This window comes from Protomyctophum bolini (assembly GCF_963924005.1).
Source record: "Protomyctophum bolini genome assembly, chromosome: 5".
Classification (NCBI taxonomy): Eukaryota; Metazoa; Chordata; class Actinopteri; order Myctophiformes; family Myctophidae; genus Protomyctophum; species Protomyctophum bolini.
Window position 1 is genome coordinate 31,561,318 of NC_137866.1, and position 13,105 is coordinate 31,574,422.

Genomic DNA, 13,105 nt, shown 5'->3' on the forward strand with positions numbered 1-13,105 from the left:
AGATTCAAATCCCCAGTCTCCACACCTGTGGAAGAAAGGAACTTTACCCCTGTACCACCGGGACATTCAAAATTATGTTACTTTTAAAGCAGCTGAATACAGAATAGCAAGCAAGAAGGTTCATGTGTGTAGGCTAGTTCTACACTTATATCGTTAAGATAAACGCAGGGTACAAGGTGGGTTTGTAAGCTGTGTCAGACACACAAGCAAAACATTCTAGTCGTCCCTTTTTACTGGGCTAGCTAGTGATTTGATGTGAATATCTGTGTGCAATTAATTTACTAAACTATCTTTACTGTACAGCATGATAGATACACATATGTTAATATAGAAAAAGATATTTAATATAAAAAACGTTCAACAACAAAGACATGAAAACAAGTACACTACCATGAATCACAAAAAAACAAACACTGAACATCATATGCAAAGCTTGAACATTTGCAGTTATGCTTTTATAAAAGGTGCAAACTGTTGCAAGCCAAGTATCAGTAGAGTATCATTTCACCTGACTGGCTAGCTTCAGCATTTGTGACACATTACAATATTATACTAATGCAGATTACTAAATACAGAGTATGTGCAACCCTTTCCACCAACAAGCAAGCCACAGGTTAAAAATCATCTAAACGAATGTCTCCATTTAGTCTTACACAAAAGAGGTAACTGTTGCAAGGTCCCTTGTGCTAAAGAGGACATTTCAAAACATTCTTAGGTGTATCTCGGGTTTCCAAACAATATACTTATCCAGTAAATATGTCCATGAGCATCATAGACACAAGCCAAATAGGAATGAAGATGAGAATGGCTCCGGCTGACATCCCTATTATGTCATTATAGTTGAAAAGTTTCAAGATTTTACAAAAAAATCCTATTTACAAGCTCACAACGTGTCACACAATGCAACACGTTGTGAGATTGTAGAATGACTACTTGTGCCGTGCAACACCGTCATGGGGGTTAGGTACCAGTAGTTAAATTACATGGGTTTACTTTGGCTGTTGCACCAAAGCAGCACTTTCCTCTGCATGGAAACATGTCTCGATGTGGGGTCATCATGACTACAGCATGGCCATTACTTCTGGGCTTACTTCTGTTCCAATTTAACACCAACTCCAGTTCTTCTGACTTCCAAATAAAGAAAGTCCCAGTTCCCATTAGGGGAAGGAAACAAGGTCACCCAAATACAGAAGAACAGCCCCCCCCCCCCTTCTTCCACCATGTAACAAATACCAGTCAGGTCCATTTGTCTCTGATTGGACGAGGTCACTGGATGAGGCGGTAGAAGAGCCAGCAGGCGAGGGCCAACCAATGGCTGGCCCAGTTTAGTTCAGACCACTTCTGGATGGTGTGGCTGGCCACATAACCCTGCAAAGGATGACAACATTTAGTTAAGAGACCACTTCTGGATGGTGTGGCTGGCCACATAACCCTGCAAAGGATGACAACATAACAAGGAAACACTGTCAAAAACATAGTTGACATTTAGATAAACCATGGAAAAACTCACAAGAGTCTATTCTTTACACATTCAGAGTCGACCACTTTCAACCTGGTGTCCCAGTTTTGGGCATGTCATCATTATGGTGAGCTTGTAATCCGTGTTGATTTTGGCAGCACATTTTGATTTTAGTTTTAATCAGTCTTCTGAATAGTTTATTTAGTTTTAGTCACATTTTAGTTACCTGGAATGCCTTAGGCTTAGTGTTAGTCTAGTTGTAGTTGCAGATCGGTTATTTTCAGCATGCAACCAAGTGTAAAATGATTTATACTGGATCTCTTGTCCACTAGTCTAGTTTTTATTGGTTGACAAAATTGTCAGTATATTTAGTCTTACTTTTAGTCATCATAGTCATAGTCATCATAGCTTAGTTTTCATCAGTGCCTTAGTTTTAGTCGACGAAATCAACACTGCTTGTAATGTACATATATATATAATGTAGCTATTTTTGCAATGAGGCTTAAATCACAGGTGGTCAACAGGTGATTCGTGAAGGTATTGCACGTGGTCCCTGACCATGTGTTTAGTAATGTAGCAAAGTGAAGATTTGGTATTTTCTTCCACGGAACAGTGCACTGAACTTGTTTGTGTGCACTGTTCCGTGGAAGTGCGTCAACGTTGTCAGTTTCTGGGAAGTCTGAGGTTAAGACATTCCACAGAAAAGGGAGATAGAATCTCAAGAAGGGTTAAGTGTACCAGCTTCCCTGATTGAGTCATCATTATTGGGAAATGGGCCCATAATATAATCATGTCATTGTGTGTCTGCTCTATCAGTAGGCCTACTGTATATCAGTTAACCCAAGTTTAATGGAAGGTTGTTGGATAAAGTAAGAGAATGGAATGGAATAAAGGTAAACGTGGGATAGAGGGTGTGCGCGTGACATCATTATCAAACCCGGAAGTTATGTAGGAACACCTGCTGAGTGGCAAAAACTACTTTCTGGCCTTGACATGATTGCATTAAACGACGATAAACGACATTAAACTCACTTTGTCACTCGTTTTGCCACTCGATTTGCCATTCACTTTATGCATGTGCATACCCTATAGCAGGGGTGCCCATTACGTCGATCGCGGTCGATCGCAAGCGCTGCGCAGGTAGACCGGCGCTTGGCTCTGACATGAAAAAAAAACAAAAAAACAATCCTCGCCGCGGGCAGGCGGCGGAGGCTTTAAAACCCCCCACAATGCAGTGCCTTGTTTTCAAGTGTGGGGAACGTCGGGTGTGTTCTGTTGTTAAACAAACAAATTAAAAGGATATCTATCCATCATTGTTCATAATTATAGCAAGATGCGCGCGGCAAAGAAGCCTAAAACATATCACTTCCATGCAGAGTGGGAAGAAGATTATTTTTTCACGATGTCACATTCCAAGTCCAACTGCGTTTGCCTTACTCGAGCCCATCGCTACATTCATGTACTTCCCATTCAGAAGCTGATGTTGATTCCATTGCCTCGAAAATAGCAACACTTTTTAACATGAACTCTTCTGCGTTGGAGAATGAGATCATGGCACTGCAGGCTGACATACAGTTAAAGTTGCGCGCCCGCGATGGAGAGTTTTGGAACTTACTCGTGGAGGAAAAGTATCCAAACATCAGGACTTGTGCAGCCTCGCTCACAGCGTTATTTGGCTCCACATATTTATGTAAATCAGCGTTTTCCCACATGAAGATAATTAAGTCCAAATAACGTTCCACGTTGACGGACGATCATTTGGAGGCCTGTTTAAGACTAGCTGTCAGCAGTGACTGTCCGGATTACGCAGCGCTGTACTCCATTCAGTACAAGGCTGCAAGCAGTCATCTGATTAAAGGGATAGTTCAGATTTTTTAAATTTAAATTGTATGAAATACTTTCCATTAATATAGTGGTTGCAACTGTATTAATTGATTGCCAGAGTCCTGTGGTGGGAGTTCTGCTCTGGTTGAGTTGAGTGGTGCATTATTCCTTCATGTGATTGTGTATGCTTTTTATGTGTGATACTTTTAATATTTGTAACATTTTATGAGCAATATGTTATTACAAATTGAAATTGACGTTATTACAAAGAGTAACTTTAACAAAAAATCTCTTCTTTGCAATGTGGGGTAACTGAAAAGGTGAATTGATTTTGAAACCGTCCTAATGCCTTAATGTTATTTATTTTGAGTATTTTAAGCAATGGGATAATATTTTGGTTGGTAGATCACCTTGAGCTGGCAATTTTAAAAGTAGACCTCAAGTCAAGCACCCCTGCCCTATAGGAACAGATCAGTGGTTCCCAAACAATAAATACAATTAAAAATATTTTGGCTCTGACTACTCACTACATTTAAAAGGGCTTTTTATTTATATTAAAAAGAAAAGTCCCATGGACCACCTGCAGGCTGGTTAACAATTAGTTGGCTTAAATGTTTAAATACACACTACAAATGCAGGTGCTAGACAGCCTGTGGCTACTCACCTCCTCTGCGACCTGCTCGTCCACATCCGTGTCAAACATGGAGCCCAGGTAGGCGAGGTGGAAGACCGCCAGGAGGCTGAATAGCAGGTTCAGCCCCGTCACCCAGTACACCTAAACGCCCAGACAGAAAATGGTTGGTTTTAGTCGACTAAATCTACAGTTGTATTTTGGTAGGCCTTGATGCCGTTTTACACTTTCTGAAATAGCCGATCTACAAGCTCACAACGCGTCGACACGGCTACACACACACACGGCAACTGAGTGAATAATTACCTTTAAAAACAAAGCAACTTTTAACTTTGTAGGCATGTGTCCTGCACTAGATGATGTACACAAAATAATGCTTATGATGTACATATAGGGGGACAAAATTAACCATTTCAAAAAATGTTTGCTGCTGCTGACCCCTCAGAACATCAATATCTGTCAAATCAGACAGAGTGTGATCTGTACCTTCTTGTGCTGATGAGTGCAGTCGGAGGGACAGCGCCTGGAGAGGACACACGCACTGAAAATGGTTGCCAGCCTCTTTCTCAGGACTAAAAGGTATGAGAAGGAAGAACATGATAGAGCTGAAGACTTTACATACATACACCTCAGAATAGTTGCATATGGTCCACACATTATGGGTGTGCAAATAAATAAAAGCTAGATCCTTATTTTGAAGATTAGACAATACAAAAACGACTCCTTGACACCATTCCAAAACTTCCAGGGGGTTTCCGGCAAAATTACAGTAGCAAAAAGATCAGTTTGATTTAGTTTCTAATGGATTATATTATTATTATATTTGAATAGTTACTATTAACGTGTTGCAATTTGTTGCAAACTTCTAGATCTGCTATTTAAAACAATCTTGATAAAAATGAATGATTAGAATATTCTTGAAACATTTTAACATTTTGGGGGCCCATGACATGAAAACAAAAGATGTATTATTATTAGCTGACTATGAGTCTAGTCCTACCATGTTCAACATAGGTGATGAACCCCAAAGAGAGCAGGACAGCCCCAAGATGGAAACTCAGACCCTGCAAGGTAACAAAACACCACATTAAATGGTAAATGGATGGGCTGTGTTTATATAGCGCCTTTCTTTGGCTGATTAATTGATTGACACTTTTTTTATTGACATGAAATGCATATATACATGAACTTATATTTCCATTGTGGTTGAGTGAAAATGTGCATGTAAACTGAGTGCCAGGCTGTAACCCTGTGCCACCCGAGCACCCAGCTAGCATGTTAACATGGAGTGTACATGGGGTGGGAGGCTCACATGAAGTAAGGCACTGGCTGTGTATGTCACCAGGATCGCAGGGAAAGTCCCGAGTTTCATGGCATTTTTGAAAACATCTGTGAAAACAGCAAATAGGCAAGACCATTAAAGTTTGGTGAATACTCATATACTGTACGAGTATAACCCCTTTGTTGAAGGTTGAATTTTTTGCCGTGCAACAGTACACCATCGTAGGGCAAAGTATAAAATTGGGTTTAAGTGGTTAAGTGTTGGCAGTTGGCATGAACAAATCCAAAACTAAATACACTAAATGATAAATACTCAAATCTTCAATCTTCTCATCATACAAGAATACAAAACAAGTTCTCACACAAAACACCGTAAATGGTAAATGGTGCATTTATAAGGCGCTTTACATAGATAGCGCATTACATTCACACACACATTCTCACACCGGAGGAAACCATGCAAGGCACCAACCTGCACATCTGGAGCAATCAGGGGTTCAGTGTCTTGCTCAAGGACACTTCGACACTAACTCTGGGGGAGCACGGGTTCAAACTGGCAAAATTGTGGTTCCTATCCGGTCACACTACCCCTGAGCCACTGCCGCCCCTGTGCGACCGTCATACAACAAAGTATGAAATAGGGCTTACATGGCTTTAAAATCACTTTGGTCGATCTGAATGTGCAGGGTGCTCTTTTTCACTTAGCAGGTATAACAGGTAGGTATAAAAAGTAAAGTATTTACATGTATTGAGCCAGCGAGACATGGGGATGTTCCAGGAAGTCACCACAAGCACCATTGAGCGGGGAAACTCCACGTTCAGGGGCTTCACTACCGTCATATCCCTGAGGAACCAAACACAAACAGACACATACATACAGTACACTATGAGAGGGGATGTACTGCAACCACATTGCACCTGCAAAGTACCTAGAATCATTGCACTCAGTGGATGGCATACCACTGCCTACTGTGCAACTAACCCATTTTGACCTGAGGTCCTGAAGTTCTAAATACTGACAGTTTTCTGAAAAACCAGTGGTTCTCAAACTATTTCATGTCAAGGAGCCAAGGACCCAAAAAGATATATGTAATTGGCCGCCGACCCCCATCTCAAAATATGTTGTTTCAGGGACCCCCCAGAAGCAAATATTTGAATAAAAAATGTGCACGTTTTCACTATTTTTCAAAAATAGCAGACCCATAAGCTTGTAGCGCGGCACTCGGTGCCACGCTATGAGCTTGTAGATCTGCTATTTCTCAATAGCTAAAGTATAGGTTAAGATATGCCATTTCCACTGTAGATACTGTATGAGGGAGACATTTTTCCCTTGATTGTGGCCTTGTCCTTTTGACCTTTGCGACACAAACATTAAACATCTCTTTGGGACAGCCAACTACTTTGTCCTTTAGACATTCATGCACAACAATAACAGAACTCACCACTTGATGTTGTCTTTCTCATCAGTGAAGCCTGCCCCAGTAAGTACGGCGGTGCTTTCACTGAGATATCCCACAAAGTAGTTACTGAAGTGGAAAGACACTGCAGTCTCATAGGCATGGAGCCACCTGCACGGGAGCAAATCACATCACAATTATTAAACTATTATACATATGTTTCTCTCTCTCTCTCTCTGTTTTGCTAAAGAATGACAGGGACTGTAGAGACATGGGAATACAGTAGTCCTTGTTACTCATTCACGGTGTACAGGAGCAACAGATAATGATCATGAACATTATTGTTTATGACTTGTCTTAGATCATGACCAGGCCGTTATACAACCCAAGGTTCTACCAAAGTTGACCATGGCTTACCTAGCGTCTCAGATGCCTCTTAGAAGCAGGGGGAGAAAAAAGACAGAAAGCTTACACAACATGTTGTACTGTACAAACTCTTTGACTGAACAAACTGATGGGACCAGAATGGAAATGGGTCAAACGTTTACTTACTTGAATGTGACACTGTTGCCCTCGATTGGGATGAAGAACGGGAAGAGGTAAGGAGCGATGCAGGTGGAGACCACCAAGCAGAGCTGGCTCTTCAGAAGACCAAGGGAGGACTTCTGCAGCCATGACCAACTCTGAGGGGAAACAACACATATCATGACCAACTCTGAGGGGAAACAACACATATCATGACCAGCTCTGAGGGGAAACAACACATATCATGACCAGCTCTGAGGGGAAACAACACATATCATGACCAGCTCTGAGGGGAAACAACACATATCATGACCAGCTCTCACTATTTTCCATGTAGTTTTCGTCAGTGGAAAAAGGTAGTCAACGAAAACAACACTGGTTTGGAGCAAGCCAACAAAACGCCATTACAGCGACAACAATGTACATACAAGTGTGAAATCCCAGTCACCATTTCTCACTTCGATTCAGAATCACAACACCACGAACAAACAAGAGGTTAAAACAAGATAAAACCCACATTTCTGCAACTGGTAGAAGGAGGCTCGACAGACACTGCTGTCACTCACCAGCTTCCTGCTGTCAATGGCGTCCTTATAGCTAGAGAAGCTGATCCAGGGGCCAAAGATGACTGTGCCCACAAACAGAACGTAACCCAGGAACTCTGCTGGTGAGGGAAGGGCGGTCACCACACCTCGGTCCATGTCAAAGGCTAACGAAATGGCCTTCATGGCCACGACCATCTGGGAGCCTGCAGAACAGACACAGGTCTGAAACACTCACAGCCCACATACGTACATCAGAGTCAAACGTGAGATAATCTCCATGCCGTCGGGGAAATCTGTATTTTATGTCCGGAGGACACATTGAACCTCTCATTACCTCTCATTTTCTGCCAGGTGACAGGATCAATCAAATGCAGCTCTCTGAAAAAGAGAGTAAAATCTAAGTTACGAAGCATAGATTAGTCTTAGAGCAGCACTATGTAACTTTTTTGTATGAATTAATTTGAATAATGTACCGTATACAATTGAGTTGGTTATATTTTGTCTCCCTGCTCAATGGTATAAAGATAATTCAGCACTTCAGCACAAGAAACTGCCGGGTTCGAATCCGGAGTAAAAGAGGAAATTTACATAGTGCAGCTTTAAGGGGGATGGGAAGGTTAGAAGACTGGAATTCTAGAGTGAGTGGTGGACACTGGACAGTAACTACATTTACAAGAGTTTTTCTTCTTCTCTTTTTGCAAGTTCGTGACTTTCACTACATTTCAAATACAATTATTATACTTTTTTACTCCATTACATTTCTAGGAATTGACTCTTGGGACACAAACTTACAAAGATATTATTTTCAGCCCTATTTCAAATATTGAAAATAGCAGATCAACACAACTTAGCCTCTGTGCGATGGGTTGTGAGTTTTTACTATATTTGAAAATGTCATTTAATATCAACGCATTGATATTAAAAAAAAGTTTGTCATTTGAGTATTTACTTGAATATATACTTTGTCCATTCATATTGCACAATACTGCTCCTGGCAAACACATACAGACAACTCAATGCATCTTTATATATACGTATGCAGGCTCTTGCTTACTCCTCACCCCAAGAGCAGGAAGATGAGGATGACTGCAGAGAGGAAGAGGCCTCTCCTGCTGGAATGGCGGTTGAGAAGCAAGGCCAGGTAGCAGAGGGCACTGAGCGCCATCACCCACAACATGTGCAGCTCGAAAAACCGGAAGAGGGCGTACGTCCCGACCACGGCTGACACCACGTGCTTCACAGCGGACGAGGCACCTGAGAGAGGAGAATGAGTGTTAACACATTTTGACCTGAGATCAGATTCTAAAAATGTCTTATACATCCTGACAGTTTTCTGAAAAAGCTGTGTTTCTATGTCAGTCGTCCTTCGATTTTTCAAAAATAGCAGACCTACAAGCTCGTGATATGAGCTTGTAGATCTGCTATTTTTCAATAGCTAAAGCATAATGTAATGCCAACACCAAAAGGGGTTCCCGCCCAAAATTGGTTAACACATTACCGAAAATAATCGATAGCTGCAGCCCTAAAACGGTCTGTGTGCGTGTGTTAAAGCCCAGGATCCGAACCAGGGTCTCCCGCATGGAAAGGGACCCTAAAGCCAAACATCTACTTGCCAAAGGGGAATCGCCCTGAGACAGGGGATATTGCTTTTGGTCTTCAGGAAGAAAAAGAAAAGGAGCAGGAAGAAGATAAATCTTATTGATACCTGCCCCTATCTATCCTTTAAAAAAACCATCTAATTGATGCTGCTACCAACCATTAGTTTTACATTACCATGATTACATCAAAAGAAAAGAGAGAAAACAAACAAAGACAAGAAGAACATAGAGCTCAACAAGAGAACAAACAAAACAAAGCAAAGCTGAGGGAACGAAATAAAAAAAATAACGGGTAGCTAGGGAAAACGGACCCTTACTGACAAATGGACCTGTATATCTGTTCTTGACAGCAGTATGGAGTAGTGCTGTGCCAGTGGCATTTAAACATTTTAATCTTCAAGCCCCCCAGATTGGTATAATTAGGACACGGACGGCCATAACTCTCAGATTTACAGACCTGTAAGGGTCCATTTGGTCCCTAGCTATCCACGCAATCCTCGCATTTAGCTGGGATGTCCTGGAACCACTATGGATCCCAGGACCCCACTTTGAGAACCACTGAATAGGTGCCACTTATCATGAGTCACAACTGCAGGACAATGTCAATTCACTCATGTGACTCCCTCTGTCATTGGTGTGAAGCTGTGACCACTATCGCCTAACCTCGAGTCACACACAGAAATTACACCTAAACATATAACCCCCAAAACCCTGTTCACCTGGACGAAACACCAGGAAAAAAAGAGACTCATTCAGTCATTCACTCACATTGCCTGAAACAAAGCCGACAGAACAGACAGAGTAATACGAGTTCCCAGATCTGCTCCAGTCCTTGCTGTGCGGTGGGGAGGATGCAGTTCTCTGTCAGATGAACCCACAAGTCCAGCCTACTGAAGTCCTCCATCGGTGGAACTTCAGCAGCACAGCTAGCCTTCTTCCAGACCCTCTTATTTTCCCACTGAAAAACAAAACAAAACAAAACAAAATAAAATAAAAATATCCACAATAAACCAGGTTTGCAAACACCTCCCATAAACGTTATTTCTCTCCAAACAGACAATGTTCTTCAGTCACCACAGTACATAGGACCTCAATCAATGGATTTACTGTTTTATATATAAATTGAAAATTGGTGGACCCTATTGTAAACAAGTCAAGTGTAATGGTGTGTAATGGTGTTTGACCCGAATACGGCCCCCTATTTAATGGCATTTCTATCTCTGGGACCCCAATACATATTATAAGAGTGTACAAATGGATTTGTTACACTCTCTGAGTTACAGACCCTGAGACCCATAAGAGTCCATAAGAGCTTGTGCAGTTTCACTGTACAAGCCGTTTGTAGACATGCATGTCTTAATCTTTGAGACAAGCATTATGCTCCTACTCTATCATTTAGCTGCAGGGGACTCCTTGGAACTCCCTCCACCCTAGCTGGGTGGGGTCCCCGCCCCGGGACCTGGGAACCACTCCACTGCCTTATTATACCATGTATGTATGACTGCTGTTTACATTTTTTGCTGCTGCTATTGAGAGCACTGTGCACGTTTTACTTTCAGTTCCTTCCACATGTTATTAGTGCATTATTAGCCCCACAAGCAGAACCCAAATGTAGTAAAGTTTCTGACACTTTGAAGCGACAATCAAATTTCATAAAAGCTTTATGTAGGGTTCCGAGAGGGGCTAGTGCATTATATAAGTTGGTGAGTCAGTCAACTCAACCCCAGAGTGGGTGAGCCTCCCTCAGCCAAAACGCTGTCTGTCTGTTAGCAGCTAATGTTAGCTGTGTGTTGCTAAGTAACGCGCAGCCAGCAGTGGGTGAAGTTATACAGTTAGCAACCAGGAGCTAACGTTGAAGCTTCGCTTCGGCTTGGCAAAAACTACAGTATTTTCTCTCAGCGTGACACTACTGTGGCTCTGTAATGCTGATACTCCTTTGAATAAAGTTGGCCAATGAAGGTGACCTACCTGAAGGTGAGGCGTTTGGTCAAAAATACGCGAACTTGCGGCCTTTTGTCAAGGTTTGGTGTCTAGTAAATTCCACATCATAACCTCAAGAAAAGTCAGTCAGGGCATCGTTGTTGTTGTATTCAACGATGGCCACTAGAGGGCATACAAATTACAAAACTGGCAGCACCACCTAGTTTTGAAAGTAGAAATGGTATAAACCAGTGGTCCCAAACTTTTTCATGTCAAGGACCCCCATTTTGACATATACCGGTAAGCCTATTAGGCTACGGACCCCCATTTAATGGTATTTCTATCTCTGGGATGCCCAATTTATATTGTAAAATCAATGTTAATTTAACTTTGAGAGTGTACAAATGGAACAAATGGAACCAAATGGCCATTTGTGGTTGCATTTGTACACTCAGAGTTACAGATCCATAAGGGTCCATTTGGTTCCAAAGTAAACTATCATTTAGCTAGGGACCCCCTGGAACTCCATCAAGGACCCCACTTTGGGAACCAGTGACATAAACCTTTGTTATCAAAAGTTAGTGAAATCCAATGGAATTGGAAAGAAATAATCTGGGGGATATATATATATTGGGATTATTGGCACACCCCAAGCAGCTTTTGCATTACATACATGGTGTTTTATTTCTTCACACTGACTTTTTTTGTTTTGTTCCATCATACATTTCCCAAAGGATCCAAACAAACACTAGAAGGGAATGCAATAAAACAGTTAGACTTATTTAAACACATACCTAACCCTTATCATTCACTATTTGCTTCTATTTCCACTGATGGTGGCATCGAATCAGGAATTATGTCATCACTGTGAATTACGTCTTGAATTTTCAATAATCTCCTTAGAAATTATTTTATATTATATATTTTTTATAATTGTATGAATAATTAGTATGAATCAATTTAAGCCCTATTTTGCACTTTGTCATACAACAGTGTATTACAAAAATAGCTAAAATAGATGATCTACATTAAGCTTGGTGCATCCCTATGCCATGCACTGAGATTGTGGGTCTGTTATTTCTGGCATTTGGAAAATAATTTGGAAAACAAAACATAATTGTTGTATCATATTCAATTTATGAATTCGCTCCTGTGGATTAACAAAAATCAATAAATAAACAATAAAACTTTACTGAACTTTATAGAAACAACAAAACAAAAAGCTTTGAGAAGCTACAGAATTTAGGAGATTTTTTCTAATACAGTGTGAAATGATTTGTTTATTGTTGTTCATTGTTTTTGTTGTTATTTGTTTGCTTGGCCTGTTTTATTATTGTATTACATGTTCTATTATTGCACTGTGGATGGACTACGGTCTACCTGTTTTCTGAAAAGAACTTCAATTGGGTCAACTGCTGTTGTTTTTAAATGCGCTATATAAATAAAATTGACTTGACTTGACTTGACTAAACTGAAAACACAGTCTCTCACAAGTAGACCCATGCACATCATGCATTTATCTGCAGGTGTCATGTGACGAGAAGGAGAAGCCTATAGCTTCCTCTTTCAGGCTTTCTCCTTTTGTTGTTCTGTTTTATGACTCTCAAGTCAAGTCAGCCCTTCTGTTACAGTGCCTAGAGGCCAAACCTTCTGCTGCACCCTCCTCACGGTAAGGATGAGGCAGAAGGGCTAAGGAAGGCCTTCTCTCTATCTGGCCTATGAGTGCCTCTATCTCTCTCTCTCTCTCTCTCTCTCTCTCTCTCGCTTGCTCGCGCGCGCACACACACACACACACACACACACACACACACACACACACACACACACACACACACACACACACACACACACCCACGCACACACACACACACACACACACACACACACACACACACACACACACACACACACACACACAGCCTGCT

General features: G+C 41.4%; 1 protein-coding gene across 3 annotated transcripts; it reads right to left on the reverse strand.

Moving 5' to 3' along the window:
* Nucleotides 1–335: 335 nt before the first annotated feature.
* On the reverse strand, nucleotides 336–11,340 carry LOC308315508 (protein-serine O-palmitoleoyltransferase porcupine-like). 3 transcript variants are annotated; one of them, XM_080763526.1, is made up of 13 exons: nucleotides 11,229–11,340; nucleotides 10,029–10,218; nucleotides 8,724–8,916; nucleotides 7,997–8,040; nucleotides 7,684–7,865; nucleotides 7,145–7,275; nucleotides 6,638–6,763; nucleotides 5,939–6,039; nucleotides 5,227–5,303; nucleotides 4,915–4,978; nucleotides 4,401–4,486; nucleotides 3,948–4,058; nucleotides 336–1,368 (listed from the first exon to the last, which is right to left on the reverse strand). In XM_080763526.1, the coding sequence occupies exons 2-13, from the start codon at nucleotides 10,162–10,164 to the stop codon at nucleotides 1,267–1,269; spliced, it is 1,353 nt and encodes a 450-aa protein (XP_080619652.1). In that variant the 5' UTR covers nucleotides 10,165–10,218; nucleotides 11,229–11,340; the 3' UTR covers nucleotides 336–1,266. The 3 variants fall into 3 exon arrangements, with proteins under 3 accessions (XP_080619652.1, XP_080619654.1, XP_080619653.1); XM_080763527.1 differs by having other exon boundaries at nucleotides 1,350–1,432; XM_080763528.1 differs by lacking the exon at nucleotides 10,029–10,218 and having other exon boundaries at nucleotides 11,229–11,332.
* Between the last annotated feature and the right edge of the window lie 1,765 nt (nucleotides 11,341–13,105).

What these genes read in the sequence shown, in the direction of transcription:
- LOC308315508 (XM_080763526.1), bottom strand. Translation starts at nt 10,164, where the DNA reads ATGGAGGACTTCAGTAGGCTGGACTTGTGGGTTCATCTGACAGAGAAC. An exon ending in CTCATCTTCCTGCTCTTGGG is followed by an intron (nt 8,041 to 8,723) that starts GTGAGGAGTAAG and finishes TCTCTTTTTCAG; the next exon opens with AGAGCTGCATTTGATTGATC. An exon ending in GGCAACAGTGTCACATTCAA is followed by an intron (nt 6,764 to 7,144) that starts GTAAGTAAACGT and finishes GCTCCCGTGCAG; the next exon opens with GTGGCTCCATGCCTATGAGA.